We start from the raw sequence: 27,646 nt of genomic DNA on the forward strand, positions 1-27,646 counted from the left end.
CTAGAATTGAGATAACTGGGGCTGAACCTGGACATCTCTCTCTCCCTAGAGTAGAAATAACTTAGGATGAACCTGGACATCTCTCTCTCCCTAGAATAGAGATAACTGGGGATGAACCTGGACATCTCTCTCTCCCTAGAATAGAGATAACTGGGACTGAAGCTGGACATCTCTCTCTCCCTAGAATAGAGATAACTGGGGCTGAACCTGGACATTTCTCTCTCCCTAGTATAGAGATAACTGGGGATGAACCTGGTCATCTCTCTCTCCCTAGAGTAGAGATAACTGGGGCTGAACCTGGTCATCTCTCTCTCCCTAGAATAGAGTTAACTGGGGCTGAACCTGGACATGTCTCTCTCCCTAGAATAGAGATAATTGGGGCTGAACTTGGACATGTCTCTCTCCCTAGAATAGAGATAATTGGGGCTGAACCTGGACAATGTTCTGGTTTACAATAGTTTGTCATTTGTTTGTGATGTTCTAATCATAAACTGGGGAAAACAATCAAAGATACCAAGTTTTGGATTCCTCCAGTTCCATGGTTATCTACTGTTATCTGAACAGACTAGTGGATATTATAATGACAGAATATTGGATATTATAATGACAGAATATTGGATATTATAATGACAGAATAGTGCATATTATAATGACACAATAGTGGATATTATAATGATAGAATAGTGAATAATATAATGACAGAATAGTGGATATTATAATACTGGAATAGTGGATATTATAATGACAGATAGTGGATATTATAATGACAGATTAGTGGATATTTTAATGACAGAATAGTGGATATTATAATGACAGAATAGTGAATATTATAATGACAGAATAGTGGATATTATAATGACAGAATAGTGGATATTATAATGACAGAATAGTGAATATTATAATGACAGAATAATGGATATTATAATGACAGAATAGTGGATATTATAATGACAGAATAGTGGATATTATAATGACAGAATAGTGAATATTATAATGACAGAATAGTGAAAATTATAATGACAGAATAGTGAAAATTATAATGACAGAATAGTGAATATTATAATGACAGAATAGTGAATATTATAATGACAGAATAGTGGATATTATAATGACATAATAGGGGATATTATAATGACAGACTAGTGGATATTATAATACTGGAATAGTGGATATTATAATGACAGATAGTGGATATTATAATTACAGATTAGTGGATATTATAATGACAGAATAGTGGATATTATAATGACAGAATAGTAAATATTATAATGACAGAATAGTGAATATTATAATGACAGAATAGTGGATATGATAATGACAGAATAGTGGAAATTATAATGACAGAATAGTGAATATTATAATGACAGAATAGTGGATATTATAATGACAGAATAGTGGATATTATAATGACAGAATAGTGTATATTATAGTAACAGAATAGTGAATATTATAATGACAGAATAGTGTATATTATAATGACAGAATAGTGTGTATTATAATGACAGAATAGTGTGTATTATAGTAACAGAATAGTGAATATTATAATGACAGAATAGTGGATATTATAATGACAGAATAGTGAATATTATAGTAACAGAATAGTGTATATTATAATGACAGAATAGTGGATATTATAATGACAGAATAGTGTATATTATAGTAACAGAATAGTGAATATTATAATGACAGAATAGTGGATATTATAATGACAGAATAGTGAATATTATAATGACAGAATAGTGAATATTATAATGACAGAATAGTGTATATTATAATGACAGAATAGTGTGTATTATAATGTGAATACTGAATACACAGTATCACTTCCTGAAGCTGCTTGCTGCAACGTAACAAGAGTGTGTATTTACCCAGGAGTCATCATTGTACACAAACAGAAACCTAGCAGGCAAAAAATAAATGTGAATGTTTCTGTCTTTCTGGTCCTGACGAGAAAATATTAAATGTCGGGGGAGGTTCTCTTCTGTCCTGTTGAACCAATCCAGTAACTGTGGAGGAGGAGTTAAGATGTTGTGATGTTAACGTCCAAAACCGGAAGTCACGTCACAGGATCTCTTTCCATTTCCCCTGAATGTTTCTGACCCCACAGAGGGTGTTGTACCAGAGACGACAGAGAAAGGAGATTCACTAAAAACACACCACTTCAATACAGCTACGACCCCATTGAAGTTGACATTTTACACAGTTAAGGTGTGTGTGTGTGTGTGATCATAACAGCTTCCTTTTCATCTGAATAACACCCTTCTCTATGTACTGAACACAACCCCTATTACTGTACTCCATTTACTGTACTGTCATATTCTGATCAATATTAAAACATTTACACCTCTCTTCTTTCATCTGGTTGATTAACCTTTATTAGTCACATCTGTCACATGTACATTTCATTCAGTGGAATTTAGTTGATACAGAAACATGATTGTTGTGTCAAGAATTTAACATATTAACTTTTTACAGACAACAATATTTACAAACACCAAGAAGACCAATAACAACAAGATCAGTGATTTCTAAATGAAAACAGTTTTTACAACAGTGTGGTGATTCATTCTATTAATGAAGGACTCTAGTTGACAATGTCTGTCAACTTCAATGGTGTGTATTCATGAATATTTACTATCATATGTTTACACACTAGAGAGATATTCTACATTGTTGCTCCAGTGTGTCTTACTGAACATGACCAGGATTAGAGTGAAACATCATGTTGTGTTTGACACAGGGACCACCTGACACAGGGACACTGAGGAGTCTTCAAACCAAACCCTAAACCCTGGATAGAGGGGCTCAGTGAATGTAGTGTGGAAAGTGTGCAGGTGGGTCAGTGAGTCAGAGGAGACTCTGTAGAAGGACAGAGTGCCGGCTGGCCAGTCCAGATACACTCCTACTCTGTGGGGGCTGGAGGGGGGGACGTCTATGGTAGTGGGATTATTGTTGTGCCAGGCTTTGTAACTGTTGTAAGAGCAGAACAGACTCCAGGACTTGTCATTCCATCCAATCAGACAGTCCATACCCCCTCCTCTCCTGCTGATTCCTTTATATGTCACTCCTATAATTGCCACACTCCCACTCCACTCTACCTCCCAGTAACAGCGCCCAGTCAGACCCTCTCTACACAGCACCTGTCCACAGTCCTCAAATCTCTCTAGGTGATCAGGATACGGCTGCTTCTCCCTCCTCCATGTCACCTTTGTGTTTTCCTCAGACAGAGAGAGGTGTATGTTTACTGTGTTTGGGTCCAGTGTGAGATCACAGGCATCTGATGGATGAAACCAGACACAATATTAGAAATCATCATCATTCACATTAGAATGTTAACTCACTTTTCACTAATTAATTTAATGTAGATGTTTCTAGGTATCAAAAGGAGAAGTTAAGGTAACTTGAGATCATATGTGATACTGTATGGTAATATAAAACACACTTATTCCCATTGATTACTCACACACACACACACACACACACACACACACACACACACACACACACACACACACACACACACACACACACACACACACACACACACACACACACACACACACACACACACACACACACACTTCTTATGTAGCACAAACACGGCACACACATACACAGACACACACATTGTCAAAGCAACTCTTTCTAAATGTTGGTGTCCCTGATTTCTGCTTCTGTAGAACTACAGCTTATATTTAATATGACCAAGTAAGTAATGATGGTGGTCTTTGACTTGAATTAAGACTTATTCTTAGTCATATTCTTCACAGCAGTAAACACTCACAATTTCTAAGCCCAGGTTTCATTGTGTACTCTCCACCATATTCCACACTGTATAGAGGTAAGCAGAACAGACAGTTATTGAGTGGTACACGTGAACGCACACACACACACACACACACACACACACACACACACACACACACACACACACACACACACACACACACACACACACACACACACACACACACACACACACACACACACACACACACACACACACACACACACTTTTGTCCAATTGGTGTCTTAACTAGCCTGATAACTAAAACATGTCTGATATGAACATTGACATAAACCCTCTACATACTTGAGTTTCTCCAGTCTGCAGTGTGGATCCTCCAGTCCAGCAGAGAGCAGTCTGACTCCTGAGTCTCCTGGGTGATTGTAGCTCAGATCCAGCTCTCTCAGGTGTGAGGGGTTTGACTTCAGAGCTGAGACCAGAGAAGCACAGCCTTCCTCTGTGACTAGACAGAATGACAGCCTGAAAAGAGTAACAGCACTTTAAAATCACACTGCTATTATTTTTCAACATATTCAGATACATCTGTGTCCTGAAACCTGCCATACGAATTCATAAATGACAAATGATCAAATTGTTGCTTGTAGAGACACAATGTAAAGTACAAATATTTGAGTAGACTGACCAGACCAGTTTAAAAAGTAGTTTCAGTCCAAAGACAGACAGTGAGGTATCAGATTATGATTGTATTGAGTCCACACCAAATCTATTTTGACAATGAACCTAACATTTTAAATGTGGCTCTATAATCCAGAATTTGGGATTTGATATCAACTTTTCCGATGGGGTGACAGTATATATAAACATATAAATAAATATATAACAGTATATAATGTCACATTTAAATTCAGAGTGTTTTCATACATACATACATACATACATACATGTCACCTTTTATTTGACAGTATTGTCATACATATCTATTGAACCGTTTCAGAATAAAAGCACTTTATGTATCTAGTCCCCCCATTTGAAGAAGTCAGAAGTATTCTGACCAATTCACTCATAGTGTATTAAAGTAGTCGAAAGTTTAGTATTTGTTCCCAAACTCATTGGCTGCATTAGCAGTTTGTTTTGGTTGTGTTTTGGGTTATGTTTTGCCCAATAGTAACTGAATGGTGGATGATGACTGGATTAATCTTCCGTCTAAGTGAGTAGATAACATGTTTCTAGACACTACTAAAATAATCCTGATGATTCCATGATTAAGAAAAATCATTAATCAATCCTGAAAAATGATGAGTGAAAAGTTACAGAGGATTCAACAAAACAGTTAACCTCTCAACATTCCCAATAACAGAGGGGGCATGATATTTGTTCCTCTGTAACTTGGTCATTCATCATCATTCACGATTAATTCATTATTCATAATCATGGTAGTATCCACATGAATGTAGAAGTGTTCAGAAACATCTTCTATTCTTACATACAGTACAAGTGCAGTGACTCTAAAATGACAGGACTTTATTCACCATTTAGTTTCTATTGGGAAAAACACAATCCAAAACACAACCAAAACAAACTGCATATGCATTCAACAAGTTAGTAGAATCACAAGCTTGATGTAATCACTGCAGGCAAAGAATATTTGACCAAATGCTTAACTTTTGAATAGTTTAATACACTATAAGTGAATTTGTCCAAATAATTACGACTTCTTCAAATAGAAGAATCCCAGATAAAGTGCTTTAATTTCTAAAGGGTAAAACAGATATGTATGAATACACTCATATAAAAAGGTAACATTCTGTAATGTCACCTAATATGAAACATTCTAATTTATATCAAATCCAAAATGCTGGAGCATAGCGCTTAATTTTAAACTGTAAGCTTCACTGTCCAAACACATATGGTGTGGACTAGGTGTGCCTGGTAAACACATGTGGATCTGGTGAACAGTTATCACTTGTTGACCAACTACAGGAATACTGACCTCAGAGTCTCCAGTTGACAGTGGGGATTCCCCAGTCCAGCAGAGAGCAGGTTCACTCCTGAATTGTTCAGGTCATTGTTACTCAGATCCAGCTCTCTCAGGTGTGAGGGGTTTGACTTCAGAGCTGAGACCAGAGAAGCACAGCCTTCCTCTGTGACTCCACATCCTGACAGCCTGCAAAGAGTAAAATCAATTAAAAATCGCAATGCTATTATTTGGTGGTGAATGGAGTGGCAGTATATTTTTTACAACATTTTAAATGGATGTATCATTATGAAACATTTCTAATAATCAAAGTACTGCTTGTAGAGAGAAGTATAAAACACAAATATTTGAGTAGACAGACCAGACCAGTTAACAACGCAGTATCAGTCAAAATACAGAAAGTCAGGTATCAGATTTAGATTGTTTTGAGTATACAGTCCAAACCATATCTAGTTTGACAGTGAAGCAAACATTTTGATTTGGCTCTATAATCCAGCATTTTGGATTGGAGATCAAATGTTTCATATGAGGTGACAGTATATAATGTCACCTTTTATTTGAGGATATTTTCATACATATCTTTTTCACAGTTTAGAAATTAAAGCACTTTATGTATCTAGTCCCCCCATTTGAAGAAGTCATAACTATTCTGACCAATTCACTCATAGTGTATTAAAGTCGTCAAAAGTTTAGTATTTGGCCCAAACTCGTGGGTTGCATTTGCAGTTTGTTTTGGTTGGGTTTTGGGTTATGTTTTGACCAATAGTAACTGAATGGTGGATGATGACTGGATTAATCATCTGTCTAAATGAGTAGATAACATGTTTCTAAACACTACTAAAATAATTTGATGATGCCATGATTAAGAAAATCATGTATGAATCATGAATAATAATGAGTGAGAGTTTTACAGAGGCTACAACAAAACATGCTAACCTCTCACCATTACCCTCAAATAAAAGGTAACACACTGTACTGTCGCCTAATATGAAACATTCTATGTCATATCCAAAATGCTGGAGCATAGCGACAAATGTAAAACTGTAAGCTTCACTGTCCAAACACATATGGTGTGGACTAGGTGTGCCTGGTAAACAAATGTGGATCTGGTGAACAGTTATCACTTGTTGACCAACTACAGGAATACTGACCTCAGAGTCTCCAGTTTACAGTGTGGATTCCCCAGTCCAGCAGAGAGAAGCTTCACTCCTGAATCCTTCAGGTCATTGTTACTCAGATCCAGCTCTCTCAGGTGTGAGGGGTTTGACTTCAGAGCTGAGACCAGAGAAGCACAGCCTTCCTCTGTGACTCCACAGCCTGACAGCCTGACAGAGAGATCATCATGATGTCACAAACACACTGTTAATTTAACACCAGTAGTGTAGAAGGAGAATGGTTAATTCTCTCAAACAACATATAGATTCATCTTCCTTCTACCACAAATGTATGGTCATATTGTTATAGTTATGTGAACATCAATGCATTGATTCAAAATGTTTTTCAATCTAGTTTTTCAATATCAGTTCTCTAAACGGAATATTTCTTCCTGATGATTGGTACTTAAATGTCATGTTTGTACTCACAGAGCAGCTCTGGAGGCTTTGATCACTGGCAGCAGCCTCAGAAGACCTTCCTCTGATCTGGAGTATTTCTTCATGTCAAACACATCCACCTCCTTCTCTGATGTCAGCAACACAAAGACCAGAGCTGACCACTGTGCAGGTGAGAGTTTGGCTTTTGAGACACTTCCTGATCTCAGGTAGCTTTGGATCTCCTCCACTAGAGAATGGTCATTCAGTTCATTCAGACAGTGGAACAGATTGATGCACCTCTCTGGAGAGGGATTCTCCCTGATCTTCTCCTTGATGTACTTGACTGTTTCTTCATGGCTCTGTGAGCTGCTTCTTGTCTTTGTCAGTAGACCTCGTAAGTGCTTGTGATTGGACTCCAGTGAGAGGCCCAGAAGGAAGCGGAGGAAAAGGTCCAGGTTTCCTGTCTCACTTTGTAAGGCTTTATCCACAGCACTCTTGTAGAAAGCAACTTCAGGCTTATCTCTGAACAGTGCAGTAAAGTTACTGGAAGTTGATTGCGGTTTGGCCATTAGATTCTCATTGTTGTTGATGAATGAGAGGAACACATACACAGCAGCCAGAAACTCCTGAATGCTCAGATGCACGAAGCAGTACACCTTGTCCTGGTACAGCCCACATTCCTCTTTAAAGAGCTGTGTGCACAATCCTGAGTACACTGAGGCTTCATTGACATCAATGCCAGCCTCTTTCAGGTCTTCTTCATAGAAAATCAGATTGTGATTCAGAAGCTGTTGAAAAGCCAGCTTTCCCAGTGACAGAATGCTCTCTTTATTCCAGTCAGGACCTGCCTCTTCTTTCCCAAGATACTTTTCATTCTTCCATTTGGTATGAAACACCACAAGGTGTGTGTACATCTCAGTCAGAGTCTTGGGCATCTCTTCTCTCTTATGTTTCAGCATGTGTTCAAGGACTATTGCAGAAATCCAACAGAAGACTGGAATGTGGCACATGATGTGGAGGCTCCTTGATGTCTTTATGTGTGAGATGATTCTGCTGGCCAGATCCTTATCACTGAATCTCTTCCTGAAGTACTCCTCCTTCTGTGGGTCATTGAACCCTCGTACCTCTGTCACCTGGTCAACACACCCTGAAGGGATCTTATTGGCTGCTGCAGGTCGGGTAGTTATCCAGAGGAGAGCAGAGGGAAGCAGATTTCCCTTGATGAGATTTGTCAGCAGAACATCCACAGAGGTTGACTTTGTGACGTCACAACAGATCTTGTTCTTCTGGAAGTCTAGGGGCAGTCGGCACTCATCCAGACCATCAAAGATGAACAGAACGTTGTACTTGTCGTAGTTGGAGATTCTTGAGTCTTTGGTTTCCATTGAGAAGTGATTGAGAAGATCAATCAAAGTGTGTTTTTCCCCTTTCATCAAATTCAGCTCCCGAAAAGGGAATGAAAATACAAATTGGACATCCTGATTTGCTTTTCCTTCAGCCCAGTCCAGAATGAACTTCTGCACAGAGACTGTTTTTCCAATGCCAGCGACTCCCTTTGTCAGCACAGTTCTGATAAGTTTGTCTTGTCCAGTTAACGGTTTGAAGATGTCGTTACATTTAATTGCAGTCTCTGGTCTTACTTGTTTCCTGGTTGTTGTCTCAATCTGTCTCAACTCATGTTCATTATTGACCTCTCCTGTTCCACCCTCTGTGATGTAGAGCTCTGTGTAGATCTTATTGAGAAGTGTTGGGTTTCCTTGTTTAGCGATCCCCTCAAATATACATTGAAACTTCTTCTTTAGATTAGATTTGAGTTCACGTTGGCAAATCACATCAAGCTCTACTGAATCTAAAAATAACACAGAGGATATTAATATTACGTCTGTTTTAATGCCTACAGTATTGTAGGACGGTGTTATAGTGTTGTACATTATAATAATGTATTCTCTTAACTGTCTGTATAAATGTGTAAATGTTTTCATAATGCATTACACACTGGAGTGATTGATTATATTATTATTGGTATTATTTATGGTATTATTCATGTTGTCTCTCTCTCTCTCCTCTGTCTCTCCTCTTCACTGTCTCTCTCCTCTTCTCTGTGTCTAAAATAATCAACACAACACATTCCGCTGCTACTTGATGAGGTCACTAGGTGTTGTGTTAAGGCTGTTACAATATCATTGAGTTACACAGCTACTTTAGCTGTACTTTATCTACAGTTTTTAAATGTTTGTTATAAAACAGCATTTATCGTGAGGCAGACAACTCTTACTTTTCTCCAGTGTGTCAGCAAGCTCCTTCTGGTTCATTTTCCTCAGGATGTGCAGTGTGATCTTCAGAGCCCCCTCTCTGGCACTGCTCTCCTGCTGCTCATCTTCAGCATCCACCATTTCCATATCCTGCTTCTGAAACTCAAAGCCTTCTGGGAGTTCTGGACTAAGAATCCTCTTGAACATCTTCAGCTCGTTCTTCACAAATGTCATAATATTCTCTTCAAGCAACTGAGATAAATTAAGTCATTAAGTTAAGCAAGATAATAAATGCTTTCTCATTGACATATTAATGAATGATTTACAGATCAACTTTACTTGAGGTAAACAAAAACAAATGTACATAAAAGGACCACATACACTGAATATGGAGGCCAGGTCTGTTTGATGACTCTGGGAAGACTGACCACTGAGAATCTCTGACTCTGATCTCTCCTGTTGGTAACTGTGGACAAAACATGATATTACATCTCCTCATCCAGGGAGGTCTCTCTCTCTCTCTCAAACACACACGCACGCACACACACACACAGGAAGGGAATGTTGTTTTTGTTTAATATTGTTATATGACTATGAAAATGCGAAAAAGGATTAGAATATGGATTATGAAAACAACTAAAATAAATGGGAGAAGAGAATTTACTAGAGACAGTGTTGTTTAACTCATTGACCATGACCCATGAGTTCTTCTTACCTTTGTTCAGTAGAAAAGTCTCCCTCTCTAAACGTTATAGGAGGAAACATAGACCGGTCACTCTTCATGGACATACAGCTGGGTACAGGGGAGGCTGGTCTCTTGCGCTTGATTGGGCTTCAACACAACAGAGACAAACATTTCTTCTCTCATCTACTCTGAACTCAGATAGGGAAAAATAAGAAGTTTCATTCCATTTTCAGAAATGTTGGTAAATTTGCTTTTATTGCTTTAAAGAAATTATGAAAGATATTGTTGTGTTTTTTCACTAGCTAATTATGGCATTCAATGACAGACATGAGTTTGTTTAAAATCTATCACTTGATGGTTTCATTTCAGAGAGACAAATAATCATGTTTTTAAGCTATTAAATGCTATATCAAATCAAATGTATTGGTCACATACACATGGTTAGTAGATGTTATTGCGAGTGTAGTGAAATGCTTGTGCTTCTAGCTCCGACAGTGCAGCAGTATCTAACATGTAATATCTAACAATTCCACGTCGACCACGGAGAAGGAGAGCCCACAGTCCATGGTAGCTGGCCGCGTCGGTGTCTCTGTGTTATCCTCAAAATGGGCGAAGAAGGTGTTTAGCTTGTCCGGCAGCAAGACGTCGGTGTCCGATATGGGGCTGGTTTTCCTTGTGTAGTCTGTGATTGACTGTAAACCCTGCCACATACGTCTCGTGTCTGAGCCGTTGTATCGCGACTACACTTTGTCTCGATATTAAGGTTTTCCCTGTTTGATTGCCTTGCGGAGGGAACGACTACTCTGTTTGTATTCTGCCATATTCGCCGTCACCTTGCCATGGTTAAATGCGGTGCTTCCTGCTTTCAGTTTTGTGTGAATGCTGCCATCAATCCACAGTTTCTGGTTAGGGTAGGTTTTAATAGTCACACTGGGTACAACATCTCCTATACACTTCTTGATGAAATCAGTAACCGTCTCAGTGTACACGTCAGTACTATTCTCGGAAGCTACCCGGAACATATCCCAGTCCACGTGATCAAAACAATCTTGAAGCGTGGATTCCGATTGGTCAGACCAGCACTGAATAGTCCTTGCACGGGTGCTTCCTGTTTGAGTTTCTGACTTTAGGAAGGGAGGAGCAAAATGGAGTTGTGGTCAGATTTGCCGAAAGGAGGGCGGGGGAGGGCCTTGTACGCATCCCGGAAGTTAGAGTAGCAATGGTTCAGTGTTTTTCCAGCGTGAATGCTAAAGTCAATATGCTGATAGAATTTAGGCATCCTTTTCCTCAAATTTGCTTTGTTAAAATCCCCAGCTACAATAAATGCTGCCACAGGATATATGGTTTTCAGTTTGCATAAAGTCCAGTGAAGTTCCTTGAGGGCCGTTGTGGTATTGGCTTGAGCAGGGATATACACGGCTGTGACAATAACCGAAGAGAATTCTCTTGGGAAATAATACGGTCGGCATTTGATTGTGAGGAATTCTAGGTCAGGTGAACAAAAGGACTTGAGTTCCTGTATGTTGTTACAATTACACCATGAGTCATTAGTCATGAAACATACACCCCCTTCTTCTTCTTCCCGGAGAGATGTTTATTTCTGTCATTGCGATGCACTGAGAATCCAGGTGACTGTGACAGTATATCCCGATAGAGCCATGTTTCCGTGAAACAGAGTATGTTACAATTCCTGATGTCTCTCCGGAAAGCAACTCTTCCGCTGATCCTGTCAACTTTGTTATCTAGGGACTGGACATTAGCAAGTAATATACTCGGAAGCGGTGGGTGGTGTGCGCGTCTCCTAAGTCTGACTAGAAGACCGCTCCGGCTCCCTCCTCTACGGCGGCGTTGTTTTGGGTCGGCCTCTGTTATCAATTCAAATGCCCTGGGTGGTGGTGCGGACAAAGGATCTGCTTCGGGAAAGTCATATTCCTGGTCGTAGTGCTGGTAAGTTGACGCCGCTCTGATATCCAATAGTTCTTCCCAGCTGTATGTAATAACACATACGATTTTCTGGGCTAACAATGTAAGAAATATTACATAATAAACGAAATACTGCAAAGTGTCCTAAGGACTAGAAGCAAGGCAGCCCTCTTTGTCGGCGGCATTTTTTTCTTTCTGTTGGTCTGTAATTTGTCTCAATATATTTCATTATGTGTAGCCTAACATGTGTGCAATGATGTGCCAAATCTGTGATGTAGTGCATTTTTATTGTGTAAGTGTCAGAAAAAGCCGCCTCAATATTTGCAGCTGTAGGTGTTAATATCTCTCTAGGTGCTGATCCGTCGTCAGTATTTTTAACAAATTATAAATCCTCTTAAGACTAGGGGGCGATGTTTTCGCTTTTGGCTAAAAAGGTGTACCCATTTGAAACTGCCTATTTCTCAGCCCCCGAAACTAGAATATGCATATAATAGTCAGATTAGGATTAGAAAACACTCTGAAGTTTCCAAAACTGTACATTTTTTGTCTGTGAGTTAAACAGAACTGATATTGCAGGCTAAAACCTGAGGAAAATCCAACCAGGAAGTGCCCCTGTTCTTGAGACCTCTCTGTTCCCATGCATCCCTATTGCCCATATAAAGGGATATATACCAGACTTCTTTTTCTATGTCTTCCCTAAGGTGTCAACAGCCTTTAGACATAGTTTCAGGCTTTTATTTTGAAGGATTAGCGTGAACGACCACATTGCGTAAGTGGATAGGTGGGGGCTCTCCGAGTGATTTTTGCGCAAAAGAGAAAGGCAGCCATTGTTACTCTCGGTCCTAGTGAAAAGCCAACTGTCCCGGTTGATATAGTATCGAATAGATATTTGAAAAACACCCTGAGGATGGATTATAAACTACGTTTGACATGTTTCTGTGGACATTATGGGTATAATTTTGAATTTTTTCCGGCGTTGTCGCGACCGCTCTTTCCGGTGGATTCCTGGGCTTAACGCATCAAACTAACGGAGGTATTTGGATATAAAAAAATATCTTTATGGAACAAAAGGAACATTTGCTGTCTAACTGGGAGTCTCGTGAGTGAAAACATCCGAAGATCATCAAAGGTAAACGATTAATTTGATTGCTTTTCTGATTTTCGTGACCAAGTTACCTGACGCTAGGTGTACTTATTGTTTTGTCGAGCGATCGATAAACTTACACAAACGCTTGTATTGCTTTCGCTGTAAAGCATAATTTCAAAATCTGAGACGACAGATGGATTAACAAAAGGCTAAGCTGTGTTTTGCAATATTGCACTTGTGATTTCATGAAATTATATTTTATTATATACCTGTCGCGCTAGGCTAGGCTATGCTAGTCAGCGTTTCTGATGACAAATATCCCGGATCCGGGATGGGGAGTCCAGAGAGGTTTTAAGGAAAGATTTGAATGTACAAAGCTGATCTGAGAGCAGCGCTCCCTTCCTTTCAATCCTATCAGTTTCGACACATGCTCCAAAGAGACACATAACGACTGTTTACTCTTGATGATGTTTTGGGAAAAGCATGTAACATCTTCGGCAGTTGTAGGAAAGATGCATCTTTAAAACACTCGTAAGTCTAAATTCCATCACTATCTGGAAACTGTCCCCAGAGAGACTTATAGTACAGTTGCCATATCTTCATTTGATATTCTGTTGTGAAAGAAATGTTCCTGCACTGCAGGAAAAAACATAAATGTGATAAAAATGTGGATATCGCGTTTTGGAAAAAAACATAATAAATTCTTAAACAATATTGTCATCTCACCTCTTAACTTTGATCTCATGTTCCCCAGAGAGACTCATTTTAGAGACAGGGCCCCCCTCCTCTCTCTCTCCAGAGAGACTCATTTTAGAACACGGACCCCTAAACAGAGATCCAGCATGTTGGTTGTGGTTAACACAGTGACAACTAATTCTTGAATGTCAATTGTTCTCATTTATGAGTTATCTCTTTGAGAAATAAAACATTTACAAACAGGCATATAGAAACCGTCATGTGAATTATCTCTTTGAGAAATAAAACATTTACAAACAGGCATATAGAAACCGTCATGTGAATTATCTCTTTGAGAAATAAAACATTTACAAACAGGCATATAGAAACCGTCATGTGATTTAATGCATCACATGAACATCTAGTTGATTGATATCTATTCTCCATGGTAACTGTCATTAATAATAATAATAATGTGTCACTGTTTGTCACACACACACACAGAGAGGGAATGTTGTGTTTGTTTAATATTGTTTTAGGACTAAGAAAATCGAAAAAAGTATTTTCCTATAGATTATTATAACAACAAAAATAAATGGGAAAATGGGAGAGGAGAAATGACTAGAGACAGTGTTGTTTAACTCACTGACCATGACCCATGAGTTCTTCTTACCTTTGATCAGTAGAAAAGTCTCCCTCTCTAAACATTAAAGGAGGAACCATAGACCGGTCACTCTTCATGGACATACAGCTGGGTACAGGGGAAGCTGGTCTCTCCTGCTTGATTGGGCTTCAACACAACAGAGACAAACATTCCTTCTCTCATTTACTCTGAACTCAGATAGGGAAAAATAAGAAGTTTCATTCCAAAACGCAATATATCCATTGTCAGAAATGTTGGGATATTTGATTTTATTGCTTAAAGAAATGATGAAAAAGATTGTTGTGTTTTTTCACTAGCTAATCATGGAATTCAATGACAGACACGTGTTTGTTTAATATCTATGGTTTCATTTCAGAACGACAAATAATTGTGTGTTTGTTTTCCAAAATGCTATATATCTGTCTCACTCTCAGAGAAATAAGTTGTACTGCTAGGTTTTACACAGTTAAAATGTAACAAATAGCTACATGTATAATAAAGAACTGTACAAATCATACATTTGTGACATCAGCATAATATTTATTTTTTATAATTCAATACAGTAATATAAGATCTGTATGTAAAACATATACTTTTGAATTTAGCAAATGTTTTTATCCATGGCCCGGTTTCACAAAAGCTTCTCAAGGCTAAGTTCATCATTAGAATCTTTGAAGGATCATTGTTAAAACTCTGAGCTGTTTCCCAAAACCATCATTATTAACGATGCACTTGAAAATGCTCAAAATCTAACGCCTGCCTCAGACCACTCGTAGAACAGCTGAGTCTTTAGATGCTTCTCCCCCTCCAGCATCATTTTATACACAGAAGATCTCTGCTAAAAATAGATTCACATGGTTAATCCGTCTCTCTTTGATCGCTGATAATTTCAGAACAAAGTTGACTACAAATACAAAGTTACAAATGTCTTTGTAATTGATACAAACAAGCGACATATGAAAGTATGCTTCAAATAAAAGCCCAGATGACTGCATTAAAATATTAACAGTAGTTTATAGGCCTATTTCAATCATATTGAAATACATTTAATGTTCAATCAATGGAGTTATATTGCCACTTGTAGACTACTGTCAGTAATTTGTCAATATATTTCATGCCTAACATTTGCGCAATGATGTGCCAAATCTGTGATTTAGTGCATTTTTATTGGATAAGCATTAGAATAAGGCGCCTCAATATTTTCAGGCGTAGGTGGTAATGTCTCTCTAGGAGCTGATCCATTGTCAGTATTGTGAACTAATTATAATGTTAAGAAAATATTTGAACGCAGAAAGTTGATCTGAGAGCAGGGCTCCCTTACTTTCGATCCTCTACATAACAACATGCTCCAACGAAGCACTTAGAAATCGTTCTCTCTACGTTGTGAGTGGAAAATGTATGTTACATCTTCAGCTGTTGTAGGAAAGATGCATCTTAAAACACTCGTAAACCTAAATTCCATCGCTATCGGGAAACTGGGTCCAGAGTGACTTACAATACAGTTATCGTACTGTCGTGTATTCAAGCTTTAAAAAGGCTTCTATAGTTTGTAATTTTCACTTAAAAAATGTCCAGCTTGATTTGCCCTAATGAAGAAAGGTACCAACCCCTACAAAACATATTAATGAATTATAATCCACATAATTTTCCTGCTGTGAGAAACTGGGTCAAATTAAGATATGACATCTGTAAGTGCATTCGTTTTATATACAAGACACGAACATTCTATTCAAGCTAAACAATGGATATATAGCGTTTTAAAAAATAGCAATATTGAAGGTACCCATAAGCAATCATTTATGATGAAAAAACTAAAGTGAATAAATTGTGGCTATAGTATTTTGGATATAAACTTAATTATTCTTAAACAAAATTGTCATCTCACCTCTTAGCTTTGGTGTCATGTTCCCCAGAGTGACTCATTTCAGAGGCAGGGTCCCCCTCCTCTCTCTCCCCACAGAGACTCATTTCAGAGGCAGGGTCCCCCTCCTCTCTCTCCCCGGAGAGACTCATTTCAGAGGCAGGGTCCCCCTCCTCTCTCTCCCCAGAGAGACTCATTTCAGAGGCAGGGTCCCCCTCCTCTCTCTCCCCAGAGAGACTCATTTTAGAGCACTGACCCCTAAACAGAGATCCAGCATGTTGGTTGTGGTTCACACAGTGACAATTAATTATTGAATGTCAATTGGTTTCTATTTTAATCATTCTCTCTTTGAAATAAAACATTTACTGACAGACATATCGAAACAGTCAGGCGATTCAATGCAAGCACATGAACATGTAGTTGTGACATCTCTTCTCCATGGTAACTGTCAATGAACTAATAATAAGTCACTGTTTGTAACTTCTTGTCAATAGGGGGGCGCTGTTTTCACTTTGGAAAGAATCGTGCCCAATTTAAACGGCCTCGTACTCTATTCTAGATCATACAATATGCATATTATTATTACTATTGGATAGAAAACACTCTCAAGTTTCTAAAACTGTTTGAATTATATCTGTGAGTAAAACAGAACTCATTTGGCAGCAAACTTCCATACAGGAAGTGAAAAATCTGAAAACGAGGCTCTGTTTCAGGGCCTGACTATTCAACTGGCTTTTATTTATCGATATGCATGCACTTCATACGCCTTCCACTAGATGTCAACAGGCAGTGGAAGGTGGAATGGGGTGTCTAGCTTGATCTGAGGTCGAACAAGAGCTTTTGGAGTGACAGGTCCGGTATTTTACTTTGTCCTCGAAGGCGCGCAGGGGAGCTCGACATTGTCTTCTGAAAAGCGTTCGGTATACACGGCGAATATCTCCGGCTCTGATTTTATTTGATACATATGATAATAACATCATAAAGTAGGTTTTTTTCAACCCAGTTTTATCAGTTTATTCAACGTTTATTGGGACTTTTGGAGTTTTCCGTTCTTTGCGCCAAGAGAGGGTGGGAATGTTAGCAACCTTGGCTAGCATTGTGGCGCGAATTCGACAGAAGAAATGGACATTCTAAAACCAAACAACGATTTATTCTGGACCAAGGACTCCTTGTACAACATTCTGATGGAAGCTCAGCAAAAGTAAGAAAACATTTATGATGTTATTTCGTATTTCTGTGTAAAATATTGACTCCTATTCTCCGCCGTGTTGGTTAGTGCTGTCTCACAATAACGCAAGCTGTATGTTATGGTAAAGTTATTTTAAAAAATCTAACACAGCGGTTGCATTAAGAACCAGTGTATCTTTCATTTGCCATACAACAAGTATTTTTATGTAAAGTTTATGATGAGTTCTTTGGTCAGATTAGGTGAGTGTCCAAAATATCTCTGGACATTCTGGGAAAATGTTGCTACGTATTCACAATGTATAATCAGGATTTGAAGCTCTAAATATGCACATTTTCGAACAAAACATAAATGTATTGTATAACATGATGTTATAAGACTGTCATCTGATGAAGTTGTCCAAAGGTTAGTGATTAATTTTATATCTTTTGCTGGTTTTTGCGAAAGCTACCTTTGCGGTGAATAAATGTGTTTGTGTGTTTGGCTATTGTGGTAAGCTAATATAATTCTATATTGTGTTTTCGCTGTAAAACACTTAAAAAATCGAAAATATTGGCTGGATTCACAAGATGTTTATCTTTCATTTGCTGTACACCATGTAGTTTTCATAAATGTTTTATGATGAGAATTTATGTATTTCACGTTGCTCTCTGTAATTATTCTGGCTGCTTTGGTGCTATTTTTGATGGTAGCTGCAATGTAAAACTATGATTTATACCTCAAATATGCACATTTTCGAACAAAACATAAATGTATTGTATAACATGTTATAAGTCTGTCATCTGATGAAGTTGTTTCTTGGTTAGTGACTAACTTTATCTCTATTTTGTCAGTTTTGTGAAAGCTACCTATGCGGTGGAAACATGGTGAAAATATGCGGTTGTGTGTTTGGCTATTGTGGTTAGCTAATAGAAATACATATTGTGTTTTCGCTGTAAAACATTTTAAAAATCGGAAATGATGGCTGGATTCACAAGATGTTTATCTTTCATTTGCTGTATTGGACTTGTGATTTCATGAAAATTATATTATATGATATCCCTGTCCCGTTAGGCTAGGCTATGCTAGTCTAGCTATGCTAGATGAGGAGGATCCCGGATCCGGGAGAGAGAAGTGGTAGAGGTTTTAAGGTAGTTCTAGACAGTGCAGCAACACAAGGCCATGTCTCACACTTATTTTTATTCATTAAAAGTAGGCTATTTATTGTCTTTCAATCTGTTCTTTTCTAAACGTATCTTAGAATGTAGACAGAAGGGCTAAAACAGGTATGATTGATCTGGGGGGAATCATCGATCCAATTGGAACGTTTTTTTGCAACAAGTAAGATATTATATATTATGTAAAGTAATAAAATGTATAATAGCGGTTTGTTAGTGATATGCAGATCGAGGTCTATACCTCAGCTATAGCCTACATATCCTAGATGACCAGCCTAAACCTGTTCAGATTAGTTCACATAACGTTATAGGCCTGCCAGTAGCAGGACAGAGAATGTACAGTATATCTACAAAAGTATGTGGACACCCCTTCAAATTAGTAGAATTGGCTATTTCAGCTACAGCCGTTGCTGACAGGTGTATAAGATCGAGCACACAGCCATGCAATCTCCATAGACAAACATTGGCAGTAGAATGGCCTTACTGAAGACCTCAGTGACTTTCAACGTGGCACCGTCGTAGGATAGCACCTTTCCAACTAGTCAGTTCATCAAATTTCTGCCCTGCTAGAGCTGCCCCGGTCAACTGTAAGTGCTGTTATTGTGAAGTGGAAACTTCTAGGAGCAACAACAGCTCAGCCGTATTGTGGTAGGCCACACAAGATCACAGAACGGGACCACCGAGTGCTGAAGCTCGTAATAATTGCCTGTCCTCGGTTTCAACACTCACTACCCAGTTCCAAACTGTGTCTGGAAGCAACATCAGCACAAGAACTGTTCGTCATGAAATGGGAGGTTCATGAAATTTGTTTCCATGGCCGAGCAGCCGCACACAAGCTTAAGATCACCATGCACAATGACAAGCATCGGCTGGAGTGGTGTAAAGCTCGCCGCCATTGGACTCTGGAGCAGTGGAAACGCGTTCTCTGGAGTGATGAATCACGCTTCACCATCTGGCAGTCCAATAAATCTGGGTTTGCCAGATGCCAGGAGAACGCTACTTGCCCAAATGCATAGTCCCAACTGAAAAGTTTGGTGGATGAGGTATAATTGTCTGGGGTGGTTTTTCATAGTTCAGGCTCGTCTCCTTTGTTCCAGTGAAGGGAAATCTTAACGCTACAGCATACAATGACATTGTAGACGATTCTGTGCTTCCAACTTTGTGACAACAGTTTGCAGAAGGCCGTTTTCTGTTTCAGCATGAAAATGTTCCTCGCACAAAGCGAGGTCCATACAGAAATGGCTGGTTGAGATCGGTGTGGAAGAACTTGACTGGCCTGCACAGAGCCCTGATCTCAACCCTATCAAACACCTTAAGGATGAATTGGAACGCCGACTGCGACACAGGCCTAATAGCCCAACATCAATGCCCCGCCTCCCTAATGCTCATTTTTGCGTGATTTATACTCTCTCTCCCAGATTTTCAAGGGCCAGCGAGAGCTCACCGGACACCACCGGAACCACAACGCTTTCCAGGGCTTGGGCCCTTCTCTTGGGGCGAACCCATTCCAGGGTGCCCTGCCCTTCACAAAGAAAAGAGAACTCTCCCCAGGGCTCCTGCCAGCTTCTCCGGGATCGGTCACGTTACCGGAGTGTAAGCTTCGTGGCACCCTGGAAGTAGTTTGAGGTCAGTAGGTCACAAATGTTTGAAAGTTTGAAAAATGAATGTAAAAACGTGTGAGATGAAAATGGACAAACTAAAGGGTGTGCAATGTGTAGGCCCACTGATTGCACATTCTGAACCTTGTTTGAAGTCAGTAGGTCACATGACCAAGGAGCTATTGAAATGTAACATTTTGAAAAATTTATTTAAAATCATGTGAGATGAAAATGGACAAACTAAAGGGTGTGCAATATAGAAGGGTAGTCAGTGGACATTCTGGACCTTGTTTGAGTCAAGTAGGGCACATGACCAAGGAGCGATTAAAATTCGAATGTAAAAAAAGTTTGTACTTTGTTTATGCTCCCTAACTGAATCAGCTAGGAATACAAAATGCTGTTCACATTTCCACATGTTTATTAGCTTTGGCAATTTAATGTCCAAATCGTGAAAATAAGACCTGTGTAATGTTGTGCGCAATTTTTCCAACATCATGGCACTTATTTGGAGTCTGTGGCTCTAGTGGCTTGAAAGCTATTGAGGTTTGAAAGTGTAACGGATGTGAAATGGCTAGCTAGTTAGCGGGTACGCGCTACTAGCATTTCAATCAGTTACGTCACTTGCTCTGAGACTTAAGTAGGGTTTCCCCTTGCTCTGCAAGGGCCGTGGCCTTTGTGGAGCGGTGGGTAACGATGCTTCGTGGGCGACCGTTGTTGATGTGTGCAGAGAGTCCCTGGTTCGCGCCCGTGTCGGGGCGAGAGGAAGTACTAAAGTTATACTGTGACATTGATGCTGTTGACCCGGATCACTGGTTGCTGCGGAAAAGGAGGAGGTTGAAAAGGGGGTGAGTGTAACGGATGTGAAATGGCTAGCTAGTTAGCGGGTACGCGCTACTAGCATTTCAATCAGTTACGTCACTTGCTCTGAGACTTAAGTAGGGTTTCCCCTTGCTCTGCAAGGGCCGCGGCTTTTGTGGAGCGATGGGTAACGACGCTTCGTGGGTGACTGTTGTTGACGTGTGCAGAGGGTCCCTGGTTCGCGCCCGTGTCGAGGGGACGGTTTAAAGTTATACTGTTACAAAAGCACGAATATCCGTTGAATATCCAACGTGAAACTGTCTTTACCTCGGTGGCTCAGAGGCGAGACTTCAGGGAATGCTTCACGGTTTAACTCCTTTATATAACAACAGTAAACAGAATGTGGCACTAACAGTCAGTTGCATGAAGCCCATGCCATTGCACCAAATGTTGCTCCTCCAAAATGTGAATCACTGGTGGCCTTTAATAATTGTAAGCATGCCTACAAACCAAACAGGTTTTAATTTGAAGAATGTTCATTTGTATGCCTCAAATATTAAACTGTTTTAAATATTTGATGACAAGTTGAATCAGGTGTGTAAATACTGAGTAGGAACAAAAAAAAACTAAGATAAACATAAAACCCTATAATTGAAAAGCTCCTCCACCATCTTTACCAGACGTTTGACTGATAACATGTAGGTCTACTGATTAGTTTCCACTTGAAAACTGCTGTCTGTCAGCAACTCAGCTCAAGTAGCAGTTCTACTCACTAGTAATATCTAATTCCATGTATTAATTATCTTACTCTGTCCGTTAGAATAGATTATTGTTCAGAAATACTTACTTTATTTTGTACTTCTCTGCATATAGTGTTTTCTGCTCATTCGTCTCAAAATGGATCCAGTACAAAATAACAACTTTACTTTCTGTTTCAATCAGCTATCCCCCCACTCTATTAATAGTGTTGTATTCGTATCTTCCACTAGATGACACTAAACACATGCTGTAACTAGACTTTACAACAGTATGTTTTCGGTTTCTTGGTCCTGGTGACTTCTGGTCCCCTATTCATACAGGTGTCTAAGAGGAGGAGTGCTGATATAGGATCCGGTCACCCCTCTCTGTAACGGCTTTCTTCCTGGGATGAAGGAGAGGACCAAAATGCAGCGCAGTTAGTGTTCAACATGTTTAATAAAGAATGACAATAACGTGAACACTATACAAACTACAAAATAACAAACGTGAAAGCCGAGACAGTCCTATCTGGTGCAGAACACAAACACAGAGACAGGAAACAACCACCCACAATCCCCAACACAAAACAAGCCACCTATATATGATTCTCAATCAGGGACAACGATTCACAGCTGTCTCTGATTGAGAACCATATTAGGCTGGACACAGAAACAGACGAACTAGACACACAACATAGAATTCCCACCCAGCTCACGCCCTGACCAACACCAAACAAGCAAAACACATAAGAACTCTGGTCAGGACGTTACAGTACCCCCCCCCCCCTGAGGTGTGGACTCCGAACGCACCCCTAAAACTCAAGGGGAGGGTCTGGGTGGGCATCTGTCCGCGGTGGCGGCTCCGGCGGTGGACGAGGACACCACTCCACCACTGTCTTTGTCCCCTACCTTAGCGTCCTTTGAGTGGCGACCCTCGCCCACGACCTTGGCCTAAGAATCCTCCCTAAGGCCCCCACATGATTTAGGAGGTAGCTCAGGACAGAGAGGTAGCTCAGGACAGAGAGGTAGCTCAGGACAGAGAGGTAGCTCAGGACAGAGAGGTAGCTCAGGACAGAGGGGCAGCTCCGGACTGAAGGGCAGCTCCGGACAGAGAGGCAGCTCTGGACTGGAGGGCAGCTCATGACTGGAGGGCAGCTCATGACTGGAAGGCAGCTCATGACTGGAAGGCAGCTCATGACTGGAGGGCAGCTCATGACTGGAGGGCAGCTCATGACTGGAGGGCAGCTCATGACTGGCTGGCGGCTCTGGCAGCTCCTGACTGGCTGGCGGCTCTGGCAGCTCCTGACTGGCTGGCGGCTCTGGCAGCTCCTGACTGGCTGGCGGCTCTGGCAGCTCCTGACTGGCTGGCGGCTCTGGCAGCTCCTGACTGGCTGGCGGCTCTGGCAGCTCCTGACTGGCTGGCGGCTCTGGCTGCTCCTGACTGGCTGGCGGCTCTGGCGGCTCCTGACTGGCTGGCGGCCCTGGCGGCTCCTGACTGGTTGACGGCTCTGGCGGCTCCTGACTGACGGACGGCTCTAGCGGCTCCTGACTGACGAACGGCTCTGACGGCTCGGGACAGACGGGCAGCTCTAATGGCTCGGGACAGACGGATGGCTCAGATGGCGCTGGGCAGACGGATGGCTCAGATGGCGCTGGGCAGACGGATGGCTCAGATGGCGCTGGGCAGACGGATGGCTCAGATGGCGCTGGGCATACGGATGGCTCAGATGGCGCTGGGTAGACGGATGGCTCAGATGGCGCTAAGATAATTCAAATGCTGTATTGGACTTGTTAATGTGTGAAAGTTAAATATTTCTAAAAAATATATTTTGAATTTCGCGCCCTGCACTTGAGCTGGCTGTTGTCATAAGTGTACCGGCACCGCCCTGCAGCCTGAAGAAGTTAAAAATGTTAAGGCACTTACTTTGATAGAAATGCAGCCTGGATTTGAACCAGGGTGTCTGTAGTGATGCCTCTAGCACTGAGATGCTGTTCCTTAGACCGCTGCGCCACTTGGGAGTCATAAGGCCAGGGTAGCTTCAAAATACAACAAAAGCTAATACTTCTCTGACGCAATTAGCATTGTTTTACAGAGCTAATAGAAGAATGTAGCTAGCAACATAAACACGATTGAAAATAACACAATAAAGGTTATGAAATGAGTAACGTTACCTCGCGTGTCCGCGGTTATAAGGAATATACACAAATGTATTATGCTCCATACATACAGTGAGCTGCAGTAGAAATGGTATAACACGACATACAGAAACTATTATATCGTAATAAGGCATTACTTTGATAGAAACACAGTCTGGATTTGAACCTAGCTTCTTTGGGATAGGGGGCAGTATTTTCATGTCCGGATAAAAAGCGTGCCCAAAGTAAACTGCCTGTTACCTGGCCCAGAAGCTAGGATATGCATATAATTGGTAGAGTTAGGTAGAAAACACTCTAAAGTTTCTAAAACTGTTACATTTTTGTTTGTGAGTATAACAGAACTGATATGGCAGGCGAAACTCAGAGGAAAAACCAACCCTTCCCCCCAGAAAATTCAGCTTACCACTATTTTCAATGGCTAGTACTATAATTATAAGCCCAAGTCCTCCCAGTTCCCAGGGCTTCCACTAGATGTCAACAGTCTTTAGAAAGAGTTTCAGGCTGGTTTTTGGAAAAATGACCCAGTAGTTTTTCTAGGTGGCTCCCATTTTGGCTGTATTGTTTCCAAGCGCATGGAAGAAAGCGCGTTCATTCTTATTTGTCTCCGGTAATGAACATACTATTCTCCGTCTTAAATTTTATAGTTTATTTGCGTATTAAGATACCCAAGGTTTGATTATAAACGTTGTTTGACTTGTTTGGAAAAGTTTATTAGTAACGTTTGGGATTCATTTTGTATGCATTTTGATGGAGGGAAACCGTTGGATTATTGACTGAAGCACGCCAGCTAAACTGAGATTTATTGGATATTAAGAAGGACATTATCGAACAAAAGGACCATTTGTGATGTAACTGGGACCTTTTGGAGTGCCAACAGAAGAAGATAATCAAAGGTAAGGCATTTTTTATATTGCTATTTCTGACTTTCGTGTCGCACCTGCCTGGTTGAAATATGTTTTTCATGTGTTGGTATGCGGGGCGCTGTCCTCAGATAATCGCATGGTTTGCTTTCGATGTAAAGCCTTTTTGAAATCTGACATGGCGGCTGTATTAACCTTTACAGCCCCAGCGTTCCGCTAGCGGAACTCCTCCCACATTCCACTGAAAAGGCAGAGCGCGAAATTCAAAAAATATTTTTTAGAAATATTTAACTTTCACACATTAACAAGTCCAATACAGCTAATGAAAGATACACATCTTGTGAATCCAGCCAACATGCCCGATTTTTTTTATGTTTTACAGGGAAAACACAATATATATTTATGTTAGCTCACCAACAAATAGAAAAAAGCACAGACATTTTTCACAGCACAGGTAGCATGCACAAAATCAACCAAACTAACCTAGAACAAACCAAAGAAACCAAGAAACAACTTAATCAGATGACAGTCTTATAACATGTTATACAATAAATCTATGTTTTGTTCGAAAAATGTGCATATTTCAGGTATAAATCATAGTTTACATTGCGGCTACGATCAGAAATTGCACCGAAAGCAGCCAGAATAATTACAGACACCAACGTGACATACCGAAATACTCATCATAAAACATTTCTGAAAAATACATGGTGTATAGCAAATGAAAGACAAAGATCTTGTGAATACAGCCAATATTTCCGATTTTTTAAGTGTTTTACAGCGAAAACACAATATAGCATAATATTAGCTTACTACAATAGCCTACCACACTACCGCATTCATTCATCAAGGCACGTTAGCGATAGCAATAGGCACGTTAGCGTTAGCGAATAAACCAGCAAAAGATATTACATTTCACTAACCTTCATAAACCTTCCTCAGATGACAGTCCTATAACATCAGGTTATACATACACTTATGTTTTGTTCGAAAATGTGCATATTTAGAGCTGAAATCCGTGGTTATACAACGTAGCATAACGTAGCATAACGTGCTAACGTAGCATCTTTTTCCCAGAATGTGCGGATATTTCTATTAGACTCTCACCTATTCTGACCAAATAGCTATTCATAAACATTACAAAAAAATACATGTTGTATAGGAAACGATAGATCCATTAGTTCTTAATGCAATCGCAGTGTTAGAATTCTAAAAATATCTTCATTACGACATAAGACTTAGTTATGGTAAGGGAATAACCAAAACCTGAGCGCAAAGCTACTAGTACACAGTTCGACAGATATATATGAAATAGCATCACAAAATGGTTCCTACTTTTGCTGATCTTCTATCAGAATGTTGTACCTTTGGTCCTTTGTCCAGAACCGTCTTTGTTTGGATTCAGAACGTTCTTTTTCCCTCTTGAATTAGCAAGCACACTGGCCATGCGGCGCTAAGCTCTCCAACGTCAACAAAGTCAAACAACGCAACACAACTAACGTCCCGAATAAATGTCAATAATCTAATGAAACTATATTGAAAAAACATACTTTAGGATGATATTGTAACATGTATCAAATAAAATCAAAGCCGGAGATCATATTCGTCCATAACGACTGCTTTCCAGTAGGCAATAACAGGTCCCTCCACGCGCCTTGCAGAAAACAGAAAATGGGGGACACGTTGTTCCAAGAGGGCTCATTCAACGTCAGACAGAGATAATCAACTCATTTTTCCTCTCACTTCCTCTTGACATCCGGGTGAAGGTGTATGACGTGCACGTATAGTCATACGTATAATGCCCATTTATAGGCAGTCACTTGAACAGAACATAGATTTCAGACTTTCCACTTCCTGGTCACAAAGTGTGCTGCCAAATGAGTACCCACAGACAAAATTCAAACGGTTTTAGAAACTAGAGAGTGTTTTCTATCCAATAGTAATAATAATATGCATATTGTACGAGCAAGAATTGAGTACGAGGCCGTTTAAATTGGATACGATTTTCCCCCAAAGTGAAAACAGCGCCCTCTGGTCCTCATCAGGTTAACAACAAGTTAAGCTTTATTTTAAAGTATTACACTTGTGATTTTATGAAAGTAAAATATTTATAGTAATTTAATTTGAATTTGGCGCTCTGCAATTTCACCAGATGTTGTCGAGGTGTCCCGCTAGCGGCACGCCTTTCCCAAACAGGCTAGCTACATAAGCACGATTGAATAAAACGCCATAATGGTTATGAAATGAGTAACGTTACCTCGCGTGTCAGCGGTTATAAGGAAAATACACATAAATATTATGCTCCAGTAGAAACGACATAACACGACATGCACTTACTTTGATAGAAACACACACATTTCCAAAGTTATTATTGGTAACGAAAACAACTATGACTGTGATGCAGGCAACAGAAGGGGAATGTGAACACGTGTGTGCAGGACGGGAGATGAGCAAATGTCTGCAGACTTGAACTGCACAAACAATTGGGAAGTGCTTGCGGAATTTTGTTCCGGGGTCAGAAATGTCAAAAAAATTAATTGGTCCGCAAAAGTAAAAATGACTACTTTTATATGAATGAATGAGGCGGAACTCACCTAATTTCAACCTGTTCTTAGAAAATAAAAAACTTGTTAAAAAATAATTTGAAATTGATAAGCTGGAAACTAAAAACAGGCTGCGTGCCTTGGTTTGAGGGCAGCGCGGATTAAACGTACTGTTGTGTAACAATCACATGCTGGAATGGAGAGAACGTTCTAACATCACGTGCATAAA

General features: G+C 40.0%; 2 protein-coding genes across 2 annotated transcripts in view; both read right to left on the bottom strand.

Moving 5' to 3' along the window:
• Positions 1–2,560: 2,560 nt before the first annotated feature.
• LOC120043784 (stonustoxin subunit beta-like) lies at positions 2,561–3,822 on the bottom strand. The gene is made up of 2 exons (XM_038988345.1): positions 3,785–3,822; positions 2,561–3,277 (listed from the first exon to the last, which is right to left on the bottom strand). Exons 1-2 carry the CDS (start codon positions 3,804–3,806, stop codon positions 2,721–2,723), a joined length of 579 nt encoding a protein of 192 aa, XP_038844273.1. The 5' UTR covers positions 3,807–3,822; the 3' UTR covers positions 2,561–2,720.
• Positions 3,823–4,095: 273 nt separating this feature from the next.
• LOC120044151 (ribonuclease inhibitor-like) overlaps positions 4,096–27,646 on the bottom strand; it is a gene marked incomplete at its 3' end in the record, with an annotated part of 163,035 nt that continues 139,484 nt past the window's right edge. The window contains exons 13-15 of the mRNA XM_038988733.1: positions 6,875–7,048; positions 5,739–5,912; positions 4,096–4,267 (exon numbers count right to left, since the gene is read on the bottom strand). Of these exons, the coding sequence (XP_038844661.1) occupies positions 4,096–4,267; positions 5,739–5,912; positions 6,875–7,048 (520 nt within the window). The remainder of the gene's footprint in view (positions 4,268–5,738; positions 5,913–6,874; positions 7,049–27,646) is intronic.

This window comes from Salvelinus namaycush, chromosome 3, assembly GCF_016432855.1.
Source record: "Salvelinus namaycush isolate Seneca chromosome 3, SaNama_1.0, whole genome shotgun sequence".
NCBI classification, from domain to species: Eukaryota; Metazoa; Chordata; class Actinopteri; order Salmoniformes; family Salmonidae; genus Salvelinus; species Salvelinus namaycush.